We start from the raw sequence: 21,496 nt of genomic DNA on the forward strand, positions 1-21,496 counted from the left end.
AATAGAGCAAACTCTTAAACAAAAGATTAACAGCTAAGAATTACACCAAAATGCCAACCACATTGAGCTTACCCAACAATCCAAATTGTGATGTATATCGTGATCTCATTTCCACAAGCTTATACACACAGTTTAAGTTGATCCTTGATAACCCATGTGTAGAAAGAATCAGTGCAGAAAAGCATAACAAGCAGTAGAAATATAAATCAAGAGAGCAGAAGAAACCAGAAGGACCAACGCTGTAACAGAGTGAACCGCACTCTTGCTCCCACATGACAACATCCCCAACCGAATCTGAATCACATCCACCATTGAAAGTACCAAGAAGATGCAACCCATCACCGACCCTACAGCAGAACCCATCATCCCAAATCTCAATACCTTCAGATTGATGCGGGCTCTGAAAGCCTCATCCACGTCTTTGCTATTCAACAAGTTGATCGCAAGTTTCAAGCCTTGAGCGACTAGGGAGGAAAAGAGGAAGAAGCTGAAAGAAACAACCTCAAAGACAAGGAGTTTTTTAGCCACATCGATGCCAGCGTCGCAGGCGGAACGATTCTCGAGGCTGCGTTGGCCTGGGGTGGTAAGAGAGAGACCCACGAAGACAGCGATTGTGAAAAGTGAGTTGACGTTGACGAGGCCGTCGAGGGCAGTCACATGGACGCTGGTGGTGGAAGCAGAGGAGGAAGAAGAAGCGGAGGCAACCCTTCTGGTGGTAGTTTCACTGTAGTATGGATCTTTAGGGGATCTGGGGAAAGAAAGAAAATGGGTCAACTAAAATGAGCTAGCAAAGCAAACCTGAACAGAGAAAACAAAAGAAAACTAAAGAATAACAGGAAACAGAGAGAAAGAAAATAAAAAAATGAAAATATAGAGAGTTACTGATCCATTGTTATGAATCTTGGGAATAGCTTGAAGGGTTTATGCTCCCTTCCCAGCAATGACAGAGAGAGAGAGAGAATCAAAGCTTCATGAAGAAGCTTCACTGTGTTTATAGGAAAAAAAATTTCTTGTTAAGTAGGATTTGTTAATTAACCAGTGGATTTGGTTTGTTGAAAAAGAGGAGATGCTTTGCCTTGTTTAGTTTTGGTTGCTTTATTGGATGGTTTTGAGAAAGCTCTTAATGGGAAGCACAGAAAACAGGTGAAGTTTGTTCAAGAGAATGAAAAAACCTACAAAACGACAATGACATCAATGGAGATCAACGAACTTTGCAAGTAATCTCTGTCCTAAACTTGACGTTTCGAAACCTTTGTCATTCTCAAACGTAAGCACCGTCTCCTTTACTTTTTCAAATTTTGCTGCTCAGCTCCTAAGCCCTACCATTCTTTTTTTTTTTTTTTTTTTCAAAACATTCGTCAATGCGTCCGATCTTTCTGCTGTTGCTTTTACTTATTTATTTTTATTGACATATTTCATTTAAATATGGTTTACGTGATCAACGAAGGAGAGAAATTTTAACTTTGAAAAAAAAAATATTTAAATTTGTGGTAAAGATTAAATTCTTGATTTATAAAGAATGATGGTTAAAAATTTAAGAAGTATGAAAATACAATTATTTATTAGAATATTTACATTATAGTTAATTTTTAGAGTGGTAGTTACAATTCAAATTTCAAAATCATTGAAATTTTATTTTTTATGCTAAAAAATAATGATATAGTATTTCATACGAACTTCGTTTTTGAGAAGTATTACGAGCATCCAAATTATTAAAATTTTGGTAATTTTTACATTTTATAAATGAAAGTCTCTGTACAAATTCTGAAAAATAAGTTATATATCATGTGAGTGAAAGAAATACCGATAATATATATATAATGAAAAAAAATTCAACTAAATTCATGAATTTTTACTAGAAATCAAATAAAATAATTTTTTTTCAATTAAATATTTATATTTTTACTCGATTATCAAATAATCTGATGATATAATATTATATTTTTTAATAATAAAATATTTTTTAATTTTATTTATTTTAATTTATATATTAATTAAAATATTATATTTTCTATATTTAAAATTTTAAAAATAATATTTTATTATTAAAAAATAATATTGCATTACATTAAGATTTAAATTAAAGAGAGATTTACAATTTAGTCTTTAGATATTATCATTATTAACAAGTTAGTCCCTATATCTTCAAAAACTTATTATAATATTTTTTTTCATCAACAAAATAGTCGTTCTATCTATTTCTGCTGTTAAAAATATAGCAAAAGACCGAATTACCCATTCCTCCTCCTCATTGATTTTTCTTCTTTTTCTTCGGTTCTTCTTTTTCTTCTTTTTCTTTGATTTTTCTTCGATTTCTCTTTTTATTTTTCTTCAAAGAGGAGAAGAAGATTTTTTTTCTTTTTCTTCTTCTCTTTCTTCTTTTTCTTTTTTCTTTTTTTTATTCTTCTTCTCCTTCACCATTATTATCTTTTTCTTCTTTTTTTCTTCTTTTTTTATGGAGGAGGAGGAATTATTTCATTTTTCTTCTTCTCCTCTTTCACCATCATCATCTCTTTTTTTTTTTTTTTCTTTTGAAGATTAGAATGAAGAGGGATTATTTGGTTGACGAAAAAAAAAACAATAAGAATGTTTTAATAGATATGAGAACAGATAAAAACGTTTTAATAAATTTTTAAAAATTTTAGAACTGTCTTATTAATAATAGTAATATCCAACGACTAAATAAATAATTTTATTTGAGATCAAAATTAAATTTTAAAATTTTTATCTCTTTATATTTTATTTATTTTTAAACAGAGACTAATTTGTTAATAATGACAATATTCAGACACTAAAATATAAATATTTTCTAACGCATGATTATTCATAGTCCAAGTTTTTAAGCAATCAATTATACATGAAATAATATATATTATTGTCCTTTTCATTTTTATCTAAAAATTAAAGCTAATAATAAAAAAGCTCTTTTCCCCATTTCTTGAACTTCTGCTTTAAAATCTGGTTTGTTTTTTCTTTTTAAATTTTCAATATAATACTAAAGAGATTTTAACCATTTGAATAAGTTATAATTTAATAATGTTAAAATCATTATCAAAATTATAAATATATTCTATAACAATAATAAGAGGTTAAATTTCTAAAATGCTAAAGATACGTAGAACATACTAATAATAATAAAGATAGTGAATGAATAATACAGAGTCCCTACCTCCAAAGATAACTAACTATTGTTGGACAAAAAATGGCCATTTTTCCAAATTCACTCAGAACAAGCAATCAAACATTAATATAGAAGACAACTGTCTGCAAGTACACTAATTTTAGATACTGTATTCTATTTTTAAAGATCTTAAACCCGTGTATTCCATGTGCAAGCAAGGACCAGGACAGCTATTCAGGTTACTTTTTCTTTTAGCCCAGTGGTGGCGACCAAAATGTCCACTAACTTTCTGGAGAAGTAAATTCCAAGGGACTAACTATTTAGTTAGACATGGCCCACATGACAAAATTCAGAAAACCATATCCAAGTTAGGAGCTGCTTTCAGTTCAGCCCATCAATGGGCTGTATGCCTAACAACTTTTGAGTTAACATAAACAAATTTCATACTTCTCAACAGCTTCTTCTTTAATGGAAAAAAATTAATACAAGTAACAGAAAAAAGAGATTGATGGAGATTCCAATTCAAGTTGCTTCTGATTCTGTACAATAAACACCCATTCAATAAGTAAACAGAAAGACTAACGTTAAATTTAAGTTAAAATATTAACCTGACAAGAGAACTGTGATGCAGGCAAGTCGAACAAACTCAAGCCCATAAATGAATCCTCCCAACGTACATGAACCCAGACTCTCTGACTCGCTGTAATCAGTCACTCTGCTTCTCTAGATAATAATATGTTTCTGTAACATTAGCCTTGTTGTCTTTCATAATCTTCCACCCCTATGCTGCTGCTAATGCTGACTTGCATATAAACAACGCAAGACTAATTGAAACCCAAAAACACCTGGCGATACTTCATTGCAGACGCACGATTCCAAGGCAAAGACTAATCCATCACAGTTGAAACCGAGAAGTCGAAAGGCTTGGTCATGGCTTCGTAGCATTCACTCATCATATCCTCAAATCCTAAAATTGGACATGCCATAGAAATTGCACCGCAGCGATATGAGTATGAATAAGGAACGTAGGACAAGCATCTAAAATACATTTAATTGAAACTTCAAGAACCACAGCTTGCTCATCCGCAATAGGAATTTACTGGATAAAGAATGATGTCTGATTAAGGATCTAGCAAAATAGAACAATAAGACATATAAATAAGGAATGAAAAATAAAACAATAAGACAAATTCAACTCTGTTAGAATATGGATTTGGGGAAGAAGTCCCACATCAGCAGTGTACAAGAAACTCCCAAAGGAGTACTGTTCAATACTAACAAAGTTGATTGCCACATCCACTCATGAAATGGACATTAATGGCCCCTACTATACTATACTATCATGTATCCACATTAGTTTACCATTCACAGTCGTTGCTCCTTGAGATGATCATCACATTCCATTAACAAAACTCATTCTCAGTCCAAATTCTAAATCCCTTGTCCACGTTACTTCCTGTAGCCATGCATGACTTGCATCTCTCATATAAGCCTTACAAGGCACCACAACAGCACTTACTCAACAGTTATTATTATTTACAAGCTCTACTGAAGTCTTATTTTGCCTTCCAAACGTCTGCAAAAAATTACAATTTAATCCAATGAATCACTTGGGAACATATATGTTCCCTACTCCTCTCCTTTCTCTGCTCTCCTATACAAATGCCACCAATGCAAAACTCAGATAAATGCATCTTCGTTAGACCTAATCAAGGGTCGACTCAGAACCAATTTGACCAAAATCGTCTTCATGCTGGATCGAACCAGCCACCAAAATCATATCATTCCTTGCTTTTGAAAAAAAAATGTGAAGAGTTCTGGTTTGTGTGAATTGAAGGGGAGAAGTTGCTGCACCAAGCTTCACTGATATGTCACTTCTTATCTTTCCCAATGAAGCTAAGGACACCGGAATGTCAATGGTGCCTTGCCACGTTGAGGGAACGGAAACTTAAAACTTCAACAATGTCAGGAAAGGGAGAAAGGGCAGAAGCCTTTGGGAAAAGATTTGTAAGTGAAGGGAAGGGGAGAGAGAGGGAAAATATGAAAAAACAAAAGCTTTTTTCAAAAATTAGACCAAATTTGGTTAGCTAGATAAAATTGCAACAAAATGTTTCAATTTAGTCTAATTTGTAAAACTGAAACAACTGGATTAAAGTGAAATTGTGTATAAATGTTTGGACTTTTTTGTAAACAAGCCTCTAAAATATCACTTGTTCTCTTTGTACACTCATCAACATAAGATGAGTTGCATGTTAAATTTCTATTCAAAACTTTAAAACAAAGAACATAATGCTCGTTTAAACCCCACACAAACTAAAAATTTTACTCTGGATAAGCTGCCAATTTATGTTGTGCACACTTTTTAGGTTACACATGCATGTGAAGGCACATACGAGGGGACAAAGTGAGTGGCATGCAAAAAATGGAAGGAAAAATAAAAATTAAAATATTCGTATCCTTAACTTCAAAACTTTGTAAATAAATTCCTGCAACTTCTAGTCTCCTAAACGGTAAGCTAGTGCTCAACATTCAATAAAAATATGTTAATTTGCCATGTAAGTGGAAGGAGGAAGATTTAGGTGGTCTCTCATTCTAATTATGATAAAAATTCCATTCATTTCTCACTTCCAAATGAAAAGTGTGTATCAACCATTACAATACCTTATCCCAATTAGCTCATATGATTTATAGACTCTAACCCATTATCCCAAAATGGTTAGACAAGTTGTCTTTATAGCTAAGATTAAGCTAATAAATGCATTTCAACTCCCTTTCCAAGCCAATGTGGGAATCCACAATTTTACATAAATTTGTGAGTGTATAGTTGCTAAGCCAAAACTAAACCTTTGAGTACTTTGATCCACTTATGCCTCGGGCAATTATGCTTTCTCTCTAGCCATATGTAGCCCTTTCTTCATATGTCCACCAGCTAACCACAATTTTCAAATCCAGAGTGGCTCTCACACCAATTCTAACTACACGCAAATGACCAAATAACTTTCAAGCCCTAAATCACTGAACCAAAAAATTAATATGCAAGTAATTTCAGACAGTTGGGATTGGTCTAACTAATTAAACTGTTCCAGCTTCAAGCATCATGTCAAATATTGCGACTAAAACTGACATGCTTGTAGACTAAACTTTGACAAATTCCAAATATGATACTTGACAAGTAAATCTGATTGTTGAAGTAAGGATGTGCTCGGTTCTTGAAGATACCAAACCGAATTATTTTATGATTTTGGTTATTCACTAAGGAATGAACTAAATAATCGATTTTATACATATTTTTCTATGATTTTTTAGGAATACTTTCAACATAAGTATATAAATGTTTATATGCAATTTCAAGTTATATTATGTTAAAAACTATGGACCATATAAAACTAATATTAACTTTCATATTTTAATTATAAATACATTAAATCACTTTATAGTTGTAAGTGTATTAGTTCATTATATAATATGATTTCAATCCTTAATTATATAATACTTTATAATGTAAATACTAAATAATTAAAGAATAACTGAAAGATAAATTATATATTGCATTTGTGTGTCAGCAACTTTAAAGCTTAAAGTGGTAATTAAAGTATGATTTCCATGACACAAATTGCATAAATTTAGATATCAAAAACCAAATTGGAACTGAGATATCAAAGAATCAAACAATAACTGAAAGTTCAATTCAGCTTTGGCTTTTAGGTAAATCCCGATCTGGAATAACACTACACATCCCTAGTTAGAAGTTACAGGTCTGACATTGTAGAAAATATAATAGAGAACAAGTGGATATAGTAGGGGGGAAAAAGTGGTCCTCACTTTCACTATGCAAACAAATGCTCAATCAGATGATACTGATACCAATTAATATGAGTCAAAGCACGCACTTTCATCTTCTATGAAGTAGTCAAAGGCCAACCCGAACACCATTGATTAAATTGAGAGAGAGAGAGAGAGAGAGAGAGAACAAATGAAAGAATGAAGTAGGAGTAGATGAGATCCAAAGGGAAACAAATGGAATGATTAATGCATATTTATTCAAGACCTAACTGACATGACCAATAACCTCAAGCCCATATAATATTTCAAACAAGCAAGAAAACAAAACTGACTTACAGTATTTACAGCCCACATTAGCATCACAGAAACTTAGGAGTATCTCCCTTCACAATGAATGGAGTTCTTTGCATGTTAGGAACTCAAATGATGTGCCTCTAATGCAGACTGTTGTCTTATATCTGCTACTAATTTAAAGCAACATTCACTCATCAATTAAGAAGCAACTCAAATCATTTTACAGCAAGATGTTAGTGACCTATCAAAGTAAGCATCAAAAGGCTAATAATAACAAAGCCATGAGTTGTAAATAATGAAGTCATCAGAGGTACCACAAGTCTATTATTAGAAATAAATCAAAACCTGAGATACAGCTACAGCAAGACGTCCGTTAAAATCACTTGCTCAGCCATGTGCCAGTAAAGATAAACCTTCTTTGAGCATATTGTATGACGACGGCAGAGAGCACACTTATAGACGCCCATGACCACAGCATGAATGCTAACAAGTGTGCTCTCTCTCGTCGTCAACCAATTATGTCAAAGCTAAGGCAATCTGCAAAAGTGGGTACAATAAGATGAATGCAGATAGAAGTCATTTATTCGACTAACGTTTGAGATAATTTTTATCTGCTTACCAAGAGAACGAGATGTTCCAATAACTTTTGAGTCTTCATAACCAGAATCTTTCAAAGCAACCTGAAACAAAAAAATAACCCATTGAAACAATCAAAATATCTTTGTACCACCAAGTGACAAGAAATTGGATTAATATTATCTTATTCATTAATACTCTTAACTGTATTAAGCAGCAGAAATTGCAACACCATGTAACCGCAGCTCTCATAAACTAGTTAACAGTATTCAAGTATAACCTAGTGACAATAACAGAAAGTACTACTTTCTTTAAGCAAGAATGTGAAACTTGATTTTGAGCTGGTTGGATTGTTAGAAATAGAAGCACAAGCTCACTTTTAGAGTACACCATTGCCACTTTATGAAGCAAGTGGATACCTAGAAAACATGATCCACCAAACATCTAAAATTGGCTAGCAAAGAATAATTCAATTATTCAAAAAATAAAAATAATCATAATAAACAATATCATTTGCAATGAAACATTTAAAACCATGAAAAATGAGGCAACTAAACCCACCAAATAATTGAAAAACACATGTTCTTAATTGTAAAAGTACACAAGCATGTTACCCAAATGAAGGGGAAAAATTATTAAAAACTCAAAAAAAATAACACATGAAAGGGAGAGAAAGACTCAGTAATCAGAATAAAAAAAGCTGAAAAAAGCTGTAGAAAGAAAAACCCAAGAAGCGGAAGAAAATGGAAAATAACTATTAAGATCTGCAAAGCATGTTCATTATACCGAGTGAAACACACTCACAAAAGAGGAGAAAATAGAATTCAAGGAACCCTAATGCACCTCTCCACTGAACAAGCTCAATACTTGTGGGACCAAAAAGAAACCCCCCCCCCCCTCTCTCTCTCATATATATATACATATTCTGGCAAATTTTTATTGCTACAAAAAAACAACGAAATAAATAATTTAATCCCCCTTGTTGGCTTTAAGCTAGCAAATAAACGAGTAGCTAAATTTTTCACAAAGAAAAACCTTTTTTTTAAAAAAAATTTGTTTAAAGAGTAGCTAAATTTTTTACAGAGAAAAACCTTTTTAAAAACAAAAAAAAAAATTTGTTTAACGAGTAGCTAAATTTTTTACAAAGAAAAACCTTTTTAAAAACAAAAAAAAAAATTGTTTCTTTTATCATTTTCCAAGTATTTCTCAGCAACCAAACAAAAAGCAAAGAGATCTAAACTTAGGTCAGAAAAGTTCCCTTCCCGCAAGTGCAACGAGAACCTAAAACTGAATCAAACAAGAAAGAAATCACACGCATCAATCACTAAGCGAATCGTGATCCAAATTTAAATAATATACACAAACTGGACATAAAGAAGATAAAAAGCCAAGAAACTTCGAACCTTGAACCCGAGTTTGTTGAAGAAAATCACAGATTCAAACCTAAACCACCGATGAAAAAACATACAATATCACAAAAAATAAAACAAGACGACACCGGCAAGCACCACTGGACGGCTTGTATAGATCCAAAAAGTGCAAAACTGAAGTGGAGTATATAGCCAGACCAGAACAAATAGAATACAGTAGATGGGCTCCTTTTGTAGGGTAAAAGAAGGAAAGAAAGGAGCTTCTCTTGGCAGTGGAAGATTTAGAGGAATAATGATGGAAGAAGGGATTGATCGCTCAACCTTTGACAATTATGTTTCCATGTTGGAACTTTGATTGGTCAGTGTTTTTCCACTTATGTACCTTCTGATTGTTTGACAATCCATTCCCACTACTATCGTTACTTCCCTGCTGTTTAGCAAAAAATTGGTGCGGTGCAAAATTGAAAATTAGGGTTTTTTGGGCACCTTTTATCTTTTTCTTTTTTTTTCCTTGCTCCGTACCCGTACCCGCAAAAATTAAGCTATCTCTATTTAAATTTTATTAATAATATGTAAATTCATTTCAATCTCAATTAAAAATTAATTTAAAATATTTAAATTTATTTCAATTAAAATTAATTTAAATTATTTAAATTCATTTTAAATCTGATTATTATTATTTAAATAAATTTAAATCCGTTTAATTTTATATATATTAATTAATAATTTATATAAAACATATTTTCCATTAATAATTTTCATTTGAAAAATTCAATAATTTTAAAAAATATTTAAATTTTAATTTTATCTATGAAAATATATAAAAAAATTATAAATATTATTATATAATATATTTCTATATTAAATTAATTATTTATATAAACAAATTTAAAAAGCAAATTTCTATACATAAAACTCAAAAATATTATTTTTTAAAAGTTCAAATTCATTTCAAATTCAATTATAATTATCCAAACCCAATTATAATATTCATTAAAAATTCAAATTCAATTATAATTATCCAAACCCAATTATAATTATCCGGATTGAATAGAATACCCATAGATTTTACTCCCTACTACAATCTTTAACAACACATGTATAATACCCATATGCAAAATCCAATGAATTAGGTATAACTGGTTGGAGGTTTTCAAATACTCTCTCAAGCTTCAAATAGTCCAAAGTTAACACAGCTTTTTGCCCTCATTTTGTGGCAAATTTAAAAAGATAAAAATGATTATGCTCACCATTGCTATAGCCAAAAAGATGCTTGAGGGAAAAGATACTTAAGGATTTCATTGAGGCAAATTCTAAGACTCTCCTTCAACAACCCAAACCATCTATCCCTCCCATTAATTCTTCTGTTACAATTTCTTTGGGCTTTCAAGTTATTCTTTTTTCTTGGATAAGACAAGAGCACATTTGTTAAGTAAAAAATTTATTCAGAATGTAACTTTGTATCATATAAGGCAATAAATACCAAATGCTTTGCCAATTGAAAAGGTATTGTCAAACCAAAAAGTTGCATAGTTTACAACATCAGTGTTACAACCAATGCTAGTATTACTTGGGGACTTGTAATATACTTTATTTGTTGAGTCATCAGAGTGCATTTTACCAGAGATTTCTATTGCATCAACTACTCTTGTATGATTCTTGTGAAAGAATATATTCGGGGTGGCTACAGAGCTTATTCCAAGGTTTCATGATTCACTATCAAACTTATTCCAAGGTCACAACCTTTTACGTAGGGCATATATATTGAACAATAAGGGTACTAGAAGAATGAGAGAGAAACTAAGAATCTTGACATCAATGCATGATACTTATCAACACATTTACAATAAAAAACATAAGATGCATGTAATAAGCAGAGGTCAACTTCAACAACTAGAATACATTACACATCACAGTTATGCTCCATTAGCTCTATTTTTAAGATGGGGAAAATAGCGACAATGTCACAACCCAAACTCAAGGTGAAAAAAAAAATTAAGATTAAGGGTTGACTTGACCATGTAACTCAAAGTGAGCCTCAACCAATATCCCACTACATCACCAGCCAGAACATAAAATCAGAGGCAACAAGCAATGACAAACCAACTCATTTAAACCATCTCTAGAATATAAATCATTTAGTAGTTCAAATTAATAGCAACAAGGTAAGGTTATGTACTATATTAGTCTGAAATTTAGGCAAGACAAATTTCGATTCCCAAAACCATACATCAGATACATTATGATTTACAAACACGGCCTAGCTACAGAAATATTATAGATTTAATCTATATTGCAAAGGTATCTATATTATTCAATATTTGAACTTTAGGCCATGAGGTTAAACCAAACTCCATCATAGTCATTAGCTCTAGGCATGACAAAGAATGCTTTCATAATAACAAAAGTTGACTTTATTTGTTGTGACTGCCTGCTAATAATTTTTTAACTTATTATTGATGGAATCATCAAAGATTTAACCTTTTCGAACTCTATCTGTAACTCATTATAGGCACGGGAAACAAAGAGAAGATGTGTGCAAACGAGATATCCAGCAACAAGAAGGGTTGTATAACTCACACCCACGACATAGGTAGATGACATGCAGATTCAATTTAACTCAAGAACGTGGCATTCAATTCTTGAGTGAAATTTTCATCTCTCATTGATAACATAAAGATGTGTTGGAGCTCATTGGGTTGGATGATTTTTAGAACGGTTGAAACTTAAGACAAAGAATGAGTGTTAAAGAGATGTGAAGAAGGGTTGTACAATGCCAGTGATATCCAAGAGTTAGTCAGTTAGGTTAACACAGAAGGGTTGTACAATGCCAGTGATATCCAAGAGTTAGTCAGTTAGGTTAACACAGAGTTCAACTCTCAGTATCTCATTATTAGCAACTCAGATAGAGGGGTCAAACTAAAAGTGTCAAACATGATATAAGGCATAATGGACATTAATTAAAACAAGTTGGAGCGAAGGCGAAAAAGAAATTTGGTAAACGGAACATGATGAAGGTAAAACCGTTAAGCATTGTGAAATGCTCCATGGAAAAAGCTGCATTAGGCTACAAATTGCCTATGTAGAAGTGCTTCAAGACGATGAAAGGATCTTGTGGAGAAATATAGGAAAACCATATCAGGGGAGAATCAGAGTAGTGTTATTCGTGTGTAAGATTGCTCGATTGCATCGAGCTACTAATATTGACGAGAGTGAACGTAATAGAGGCAGTTGCAGATGTTAGGGCTGTTGACTGATGTGCAGTTGGTACAATCAAGACGAAGCTGAGATTAAGGGTGCAATAAGACAAAACAAGAGAAAACGAGGTAGTCAAACTCAATACATGGAGTATTGCGGTAGGTTCTTCAGGTATCCATTCAATTGGGGACTTGAAAGGGTGAAATAGATTTGATAAGGACCCTCTTAATGATTTGAGGTGTCAACCACGATGAATTTTCGCAAAGACTATAAAGGTAATCTTCATTTCAATTGGTGAAGACCCTTGTTAATGGATAGAATGTTTGGCATGGAGTAAGAAGAGTCTAGTGGTTACCTAACACGAGTGAGTCAATAGTAAACTTAACATCGATTATCAACGTATAAAACTGAATATTGGTATTGTTAGTTTCTAAGTAAATTTGTAGTTTTTCTATTATAATTTTCTTTTGTAAACAACATAAGCTTGATATTTAACCTGTGAACAAAGTTGTTTCCTAGCATATCTAGCTATACAGTGATGTTGCTAAAAGTGAAATTCCTATAAAAAGGGAGAGTTCGGGTTACTGACTTTACAGAAGGTAAAAAATGGGTGCCAAAGAAAGAAGAATGGTGTTATACGATTACAATAAAAAAATAGAGTTTTCTATCTAACCAAAGCGAATCCAGAAGGAGAATGAGGCGAAATCCAGGAGTGGGATTGGTATAAGTATCTCTTGAATTTCTTCTAATGTTATTTAAGACTAATTGTTTTTGCATATCTTTGTTTTGTGAGAAAGAAGGTTCCCTGTGACCTATTTGATAAATTTATAGTAATTGAAGGTAAGAATATAACATATTTTTTGACGGTTTCAAATCGGGTTTGTGTTCCTTAGATAACAAAGAAGAGAATGCAACTTATTGAAATTCATAATCAAATACAAGAAGAATTCAAGAATACCAGCATAGAAGTACTGCGAAGGGTGGAAAGAAGCTCATGTAAATTTGGGAGGTGAAAGATATGAGGATCATCAAGTGTCAATGGAAACCACAATTGTAATAAAAATGAAATATAATTAGAAAACAACAGAAGAGATATCTTGGAGCCAGACAAAAAGAGTGTGGTGTCCAATGTCATGATTATAGGTGTAACTCGGAGTTAATAAAAGGGTAATGCGAAGAAATCCTCAACCTGGTACCATGTTTCTTAAATTTCTTGACACATTTCTTTAGATAAATTAATTTTGGATATTTTCGTAGTTTTTTAATCGAGTTCTCCTTGTGACATTAGTTGGGTTTCAGTCATGTGTTTTGATAAGGCATAAAACCCATGAGACAAAAAGGAGGTCGCCAACAAAGAGAAAGGTCAAAGGGGATTGAGGAATATACTTGCCAACAAAGAGAAAGGTCAAAGGGGATTGAGGAATATACTTGTAAATCGAGACAGTTGCTATGTTGTTGCCATTGGCATAATAAAGGGAGTCTCTCTTATCAATTCATGACAGTTGAGTTAAAGTAGTGTTCCCATTTGTTTTTTTTTGATAACGTGCTTGAGTAATTATTATTTTATGAGACTAATGACCTTTATTAAGAGACTATTACGGGTAAATCATAGCGTTATGTGAGGCATGAGTTTATGCCGGTTGATATGTTATTGTATGATCGTTTCAAACAATAGATATAAAGAATGAAGACTATCAATGCTTAAAGAATAGGCATAGCGAGACGTGTGAAGGAGGAAACGGGATAAATCAACGTCAAATCCAGCTAAACAAATTTGTTATGAAGCAGTGCGTGTGGATGAGATGAGAACGTCCTGCAATGGAGATTTCACAGCCTAGTCGCCACTCAGAACTAGCAATCCACAAGGTTCATTGTATAATTTCACACAGAGGATTGAAGTACACACCTCCAAACACATTTGCAGAAGATTGTGATTGTTATGAAGCAGTGCGGGTGGATGAGATGAGAACATCCTGCAACGGAGATTTCATAGCCTAGTCGCCACTCAGAACCAGCAATCAACAAGGTTCATTGTATAATTTCACACAGAGGATTGAAGTACCCACCTCCAAACACATTTACAGAAGATTGCGACACCAAAAGAAAGAGCATTCACCGCCAAGTGTTCAATCACACACCAATTTTTGTGCAACAACATACAAAGGAATCTATAACAGCAACTCCAAGTGTGATAAAGAATCAAGTGTCCAAGCAGAAGATTGAAGACCTCCGAGAAGTTTAGTCAATGAGGACGTCGACGTTTAAGTGGGGAAGAGTGTTGGGATCCTAGAATCCCAAGGACCAAAACTGTAATTTTCCAACAGTAGAGTTTTCGAGAAATATTATAGAGATAAATTAGTATAAAATAGAAGTAAATTAAGAACAGTATTAGATGTATTAGATATCTGTAATTCTTTTTAGATTATTTATTTAGGTGTGTCATTCAAACATTAATGTCTTCTACTACTATAAGCCACTTTGTTCCTAAAGAGCGAAAAGTGACTAGTTGGCCACCAGAGAGGGCTAGACCCAGTTGGCTACTGTAGACTTACGGAGGTAAACCGACCGTCCCTTGTTTACAAGGGATGCGAGAATTATTGTAACAATTATGTCAATGATAATGTATAATTATTATTTTTCCCCTAAAATAAAATAAGTAATTTATTCATGAATTTTCATGTTCAGTTTTTATCTCTTGTGCCTATTATAAAGCTTCTATGATTGAATGCTGCCCTATTGGCTTCATTGTTAGATTAGATAACTTTGACGGTTGTTCATGTTTACAGAGTATCAGGTGATTCTTAAAATTGATGTGTTCAAATCAAGTGTCGCACGGTCCCAAATGAGTATCAAAGTTTCTGCATACACTTTTTGCATGCACTCCAATATATACACCCAACCAATCTAAACATACATATTATTTAAAATTTAAAAAAAAATTATCCAATACATAATAGGATCCACATATTAATATGAAATTCTAATTTCTAATAGCTTAGGTATACAAATTAACTTGTACATCCAGATGCATGTAAGAATTTTTCAATAAATTCATCCTATCTAAGGAAGAAGTAGATGAAAATCTCAAACAAGCAAAATATTAATATTACGAATTAATACCTGAAAAAAATTATTATGACAGAAAAAATAGATATAATAATATGCAACTGAAACAAGACTTTAGCATAAGTAGATTGATGTATCAGGATATCAAAATAATAGTTAGCTTATAATTCTATTTTTGCTCTTTCTCTTGGAAAAAAATAGGGACACAATTCACAGGGTGGGGTCATCGAAAAAATTTAATCAGTAAAGTCTATATGTACATTTTATGTTTTAGTTAAAGGGTAAGAAATATTACAAGTGAAACTAAACCTAAAAAAATGTCAGATCCAACAAATTTATTGGGGGAAATACTAAAATATATTAATTATATATAAAATATTCATATCGGTGTCCCCATAGTAAATCCAACCATATAGAATTCATGCTGCACACACAAGGGTTCAACCCCTTTTTCTCATAGTATAGGATAATAGGATGTCATAATTCATAAAAGGTGTTGGAAAATGACAACTCCCATATAGCATAAGAAGAGGTATATTTGACTCTTACAAGTTAGTGTTTTGCCAAGGGTGCTGTTAACAATAGTATTCTATCAAATAAATAATATGATCCATGATGCAAATGAGAGAATGGTGATTGTTGTGAGGACTTTTGGCTCAAAAATAATTAGCACCAAGTTTGGTTCTAGTAGAAGGAATACGGACAATATAAAGACAATATACAGACAATATACGGACAATATTGCACAACTCATGGACAATATAATTAGCACCAAGTTTGGTTCTAGTAGAAGGAATACGGACAATATAATGGAGCCACACAACTCCAAATAAATATATGGCTTGCTTAAGTAAGCCAAAGAAGCAACATGTGTGCACCATACAATCAAGAAATTACAGCTAAAATATTTAGCTAGCTAGCTATAGTAGTAAGAGAAAGGAAAATGAGCTATGCTCAACTCACCATACGTAAATAACACATAACCAACTTGTTATGTTACACATATACAATGTGCAGATGCACATCCAGATTAAAACAAAATGCGCACATAAAAGCATACAATTAAGCACCTAACGACAACAGACCCCACTAAGCTATGCAAGAAAGGTGCATATATGTGACATTCTTATCTTGGTCTGTAAGCACTTGTGCAATGTTGTTTATGAACAACAATATTATTCATTATTCAAACAGCCTTTGAAGAAAGCTAATATCTTGCTTTGAGTTAGAACTGTCAATGCAAACTACACTATAAGAAAGGGGGAAAAAAATTGACTCAAAGGTGTCCATGATGGCCTTGATAATGAAATTTCTTCCAAAAGAGTTGCTTCCCTTAGATTTTATAGGACTCGTAACATGTGACTATTGCTAACTAGTTCATTACGTTAGCAAATCTTACCTATTTGCATATGTTTTTTTAGGGGTTCCCAATAGTAGAACCTAAAAGCTATACCAACAAACTTTTTGACACTTGTGCATAGGAGTAGATCAAAAGAGAATAAGGCATAGTTTGTTATAATCTTATTCAATCAGCCTTTGAAGAAAGCTAATATCTTGATTTGAGTTAGAACAGTCAGTGCAAACTACACTATAAAGGGGGGAAAAAAAGGAAAATTGACTCAAAGGTGTTCATGACGGCAAACTTTTTGACACTTGAGCATTAGTAGCTCAAAAGAGAATAAGGCATAGTTTGTTATAAAGTGTTAAATGCTTGATGCATGTAATTATTGTTTATGAACCACAGTGCAATAGCGCATAAAGGTCAAAGTGAAAGAAACAATTCCCAGGGGTTTTCAAAACCTAAGCAAAACAAATTGCTGTTAAAAGACCAAAAAAGGGTTAGAGATTCCTACATGAATAACTTGGAAATCAGAAAAAGAAAATTGAGACTTTGGTTGGTTTGTTCTTCTATTTTTTTTATAGGAAAAGTGAATTTTACGTCAGATTTTATATGTGATAGGATGATAGCTCAGACATTGAACAAGGTTTCAATATGTAGAGATCTTGCACCTAGAACTTGTCAAATATAACAAACAAAATCCTATGTTCAAATAAGAGTTATCAAAAATCTCTCCGATTGTTACAAGCTAGGTAACTCTCATGATTAGATCAAACTAAAAATACTTTGTTCTTGAAAAATATAATAGCTTAAAAAGTCTTTTGGTCTTAAAGTTGTGCTACTCCTTGCTACTTTGTCATTCAGTAACATTTTATCTTGAGAAAATAATAATTTTGGGTAGTTGGTGAATTTGGCATTCCCCTACATGACTTCAGAATTCCCACACCCAATTAGCACTGATCTAACATTACTTGCAAAAACCTTGCTCCAAGATGCTTTTGATAACATCCAAAAACATACAGTATGATTTTATAAGTAGTAGAATACAACAGATCAACCAGAGTGTAACAAATGGAAGCAAGAAGCTTGAAGCTTGGAACGAGTGCAAGATGTGCAACCATCTCTATTAGGGCAACCCACAAGTCAAAAATTAGCAATAGTTGGGTGGCATTGGTGGCTAAAATATAGTGAAGGGAGAAGTTGCGATGGTATTATAAAATGTATGAGATTGGTAGTAGTGTTGTGGGCAACTAATAGAGACAATGGTAATGGAATTGTAGGAAAGTGTTTATGCAATGTGTGAAGACAATGGTTAATAATAATTGAAGTTCACACTAATCTTAATCTACCATCCAAATGTCAATTTACTACCTCTTCTTGGCACACAGGTGACCAATTTGTCCCAAATCCTATGCAGAACAAGCACCCACATAAGGACTAAACAACATTTTGGCATTTTTTACAATTTGCTCCACAATTTATTAAAAGAAAAACAATATGCTCTCTATGCTCTTTACTCTTTTTCCCTTACCCCATCCACCTCTTTGTTTTCCCTATCAAAAAAAGAGTCACAAAAATGGCACAAAATCAAACTTGATTGAAACAAATATTCAAAGAATCCAACAAATATTCAAAAATTTAACAACAATATAAAATTTTCTAAAAGGATTTCCTTGGAAAACTTATTTTCGTTTAGAAAAATCTTTAAAAAAGAACTTATTTATTACTCTTGTAAAATCTAAAGGACTAATTAAATAGTAATTTATTTAAGAGTAATAATGTGATGTACCATAAAATAAATTAGGCTCCTCACTCACCTCTAGTGTATGTGTGATGAAACTTGGAGCAATTTGACCACTTAGCCTACTTAAATGATCTAATGGTTCAACCTTGTGTTTGTCCTTTTAACTTTGTTTCAGTTTTGGTCCTCTCTCATTTAATTAATTGCAGATAAAATCCACCAAAATGCTAACCAGCACAACCATTTTTAGATGACTGAAACATAAACCATAGAGCTTGACAATGTAAATGAATGTTGTCAAGGAAAAGATAAATAGACATACAATAGTATGCACATTTGTAAGCGTCGATCACCTGCTTGTCCCTCCGTGAATGAACATGAAGTAAGTGAAAGAAACCTGCTTTGAGCACATTTATGACAACGATAGGGAGCACGCTTGTAAACAGTCATGACCCTAACACAAAATGCTGACAAACGTGCTCTCTCTCGTTGTCAACCAATAATGTCAAAGCTTGGAAATATAGATAGAAAAGGAGTCACCAAAATCCTCTTGGAAGCATAAGATCTTGCAAGCAACCTAAAACAGTATGATAATAAAACCACATCATAAATTCAATCTTATTCATATAATACTAAGGAAAAACCAAATTTTCTCTGAAAATACTGAGACTAAGTAGAACAAATGAAATCTCTCATAAAAGTTAACAATAGCAGCTACAAGTAGACACTATCTGTTATTCAGATTTTCTGAATAGAATTGCAACATCTTTCAAGCTAAAAAGACCAGGAAATAATACCTTATATTGAACTATGCATGTATTATTTGAAAATTACACATGCAATGATGGAATAAACATTATTTTTACACTATATCATTTGAAATTTAGACACCTTCTCAACCAGACTCCCAAATTTGACAAGCAAGTAAAATGAACAAAAACAACGTCTTCCAGGCATTAAGAGGAAGCCAAAACATACAACTTTCTTCAGGAAAGATTTGTGAAAGAATATAATAAAATAAATTTAGAGGAGACAAAAGGGGGAAAAAAAACACCTTATTGAGAAAAAGCATAAATAACTAAACCTAAATCACAAAGCACAAGGTTTCAAGCCATTCCGAACCCAAATTCCAAAAGCTTGCAAGCCTGAATTTTTTTTCAAATCCAAGAGAATTGTAACCAGTAAGAACGGAATCAGAAAACAATAACCCATAAGCATGTGTTCAACAACTGTCCCAAAAAACGTAAAGAAAAAGAATAAAATAATGGGTTTTTTTTTCTGTAAACAAAAACCTTCCAAGCTAAAAAGAAAACAAGGAAGTTCCTTGAAAACCCTAGAACTGATAACCCATAGTAAAACCAACCCTTCTGCATAGATCTACAGCTCTAACATGAAGACATGCATAAAATTCAAAATGTTAACAGAAAATATCATAATACTTTGAATAAAATAATGAAGAACACAGAATCTTACCGTTTCACACTCAGATCCAAACCCATAAAAAACCCCAAAGAAAAAAATCATCTCCTCTCCTCCAAGAGTGAAGCATCTCTCATCGACGAATCTCAAATGAGAACTGAGAGTGAAGGATATGGAGGATCGCGAACCTCTGCGACCCTTGGGCTGAAACACAAACGGTTTTGATGCCTTTTAGGATTCCTTCCACGTTGATTATTTATAAAGAGAAAAAGGTACAAAATATATTTATTGATTATTTTGACGGTACCATTTGATCTTAAAGCAATAAGATAGTACAAGACCAAGTAAAACCTATCATTTGACCTCAGACGGATGTTCACCGCCGGATACGTGGCCGTGAAAAAGCATGTAGGATTAGGGATTGGCATTTGCTTAATCGGATCAAGTCCAATCAAAAATTTAATTAAGTTAAATTTTTATCACTCCTAAAATATTAATCAAGTTAAACTAAAATTAAAATTAGATTAACTTTAATTAAAATAAAAAATATTGAATCGATTATCAATTATAATTGATTAATGGAAATAAAATAAAAATGTATTTTAGATTATTAATTAATTAAAAAAATAATAATAATTTTTTATTAAAAATATTAAATAAAACATATTTTAGTAAAATAAAGATTATAAAATTAATAATAATAATAAAATTATAAAAATAATCCTCATAATTAATATTTAAATAAATTATATTTTAATTTATAAATTTTAATATAATTAACGAATTAAAGTATTATATTTTTTAAATCAAACGCTTAAATTTTTTTATAATTTATTATTTTAAAATGAAAATTTTTTTATTTATAATTTTATTAATCAATATATTAAAAAAATATAAATATTTTAAATATCTAAAATATTTTCATAAACACTTAAATTTTTATCAATAGTGAAACATTTTATATTATATAAATTAAATTATAATTCTTTAATTTTAATATAATTAATAAATTAATTTTTATATTTTAAAAATTAAATTATTAAATCTGTATATTTAATATGTCCAAAATTATAATTCTTTTATCTATTTTAAACATTAGTTAAAAGTTAATGAGGGTAAGTACACTTCTAAAAGTATAATTTTTTTAAAATATTCTTTGTAAGAGTTTAACATATTTTAAAATTATTTTGTATCATTTAAAATTATTGAAATTATAAATATTTTTTAAAAATTATAAAATTATCAACTGTTAAAATATTTTTAATGAATAGAAATTAAATGATAAAAAGTGTTAAAATTAGTTGAATGAAATAATCTAGAATATAATAAAGATTTAAGTATCCTTTCAAATGAAAAATAAATTATCAAAATATTTAAATATTAATAGATATGAAAAATAGATGTAACTCTAATTACTTAACATTTTCAATTTAAAAATAGATGTAACATTTTCAATTTTAATTTTAATTTTTTAAAAAAATAATTTTTTTAAAGATTGTACCATTCAAAATTGATGGAGGAACAAATTAAATTATCAAATAATTAAATTTAAATTAAAAAATTAACTTGTAAAAAATATTATTTACATA

The 21,496-nt window shown here is 31.5% G+C and overlaps 1 protein-coding gene across 17 annotated transcripts; it reads right to left on the reverse strand.

Moving 5' to 3' along the window:
* Nucleotides 1–2: 2 nt before the first annotated feature.
* Nucleotides 3–20,350, reverse strand: LOC110608115. Of its 17 annotated transcripts, XR_006348034.1 has the most exons (6): nt 19,962–20,198; nt 18,811–19,065; nt 7,818–7,878; nt 7,544–7,735; nt 7,241–7,368; nt 3,474–4,697 (listed from the first exon to the last, which is right to left on the reverse strand). XR_006348034.1 is itself a non-coding variant. In XM_021747322.2 (2 exons), exons 1-2 carry the CDS (start codon nt 888–890, stop codon nt 169–171), a joined length of 588 nt encoding a protein of 195 aa, XP_021603014.1. In that variant the 5' UTR covers nt 891–1,170; the 3' UTR covers nt 3–168. The 17 variants fall into 17 exon arrangements, 1 of the variants encoding a protein (XP_021603014.1); XR_006348028.1 differs by lacking the exons at nt 7,241–7,368; nt 7,544–7,735; nt 18,811–19,065 and adding exons at nt 616–748; nt 20,215–20,350 and having other exon boundaries at nt 3,730–4,088; nt 19,962–20,111; XR_006348027.1 differs by lacking the exons at nt 7,241–7,368; nt 7,544–7,735; nt 18,811–19,065 and adding an exon at nt 20,215–20,350 and having other exon boundaries at nt 3,474–3,660; nt 3,730–4,088; nt 19,962–20,111.
* Nucleotides 20,351–21,496: the final 1,146 nt, after the last annotated feature.

The sequence above is a fragment of the Manihot esculenta genome, chromosome 12 (genome assembly GCF_001659605.2).
Source record: "Manihot esculenta cultivar AM560-2 chromosome 12, M.esculenta_v8, whole genome shotgun sequence".
NCBI classification, from domain to species: domain Eukaryota; kingdom Viridiplantae; phylum Streptophyta; class Magnoliopsida; order Malpighiales; family Euphorbiaceae; genus Manihot; species Manihot esculenta.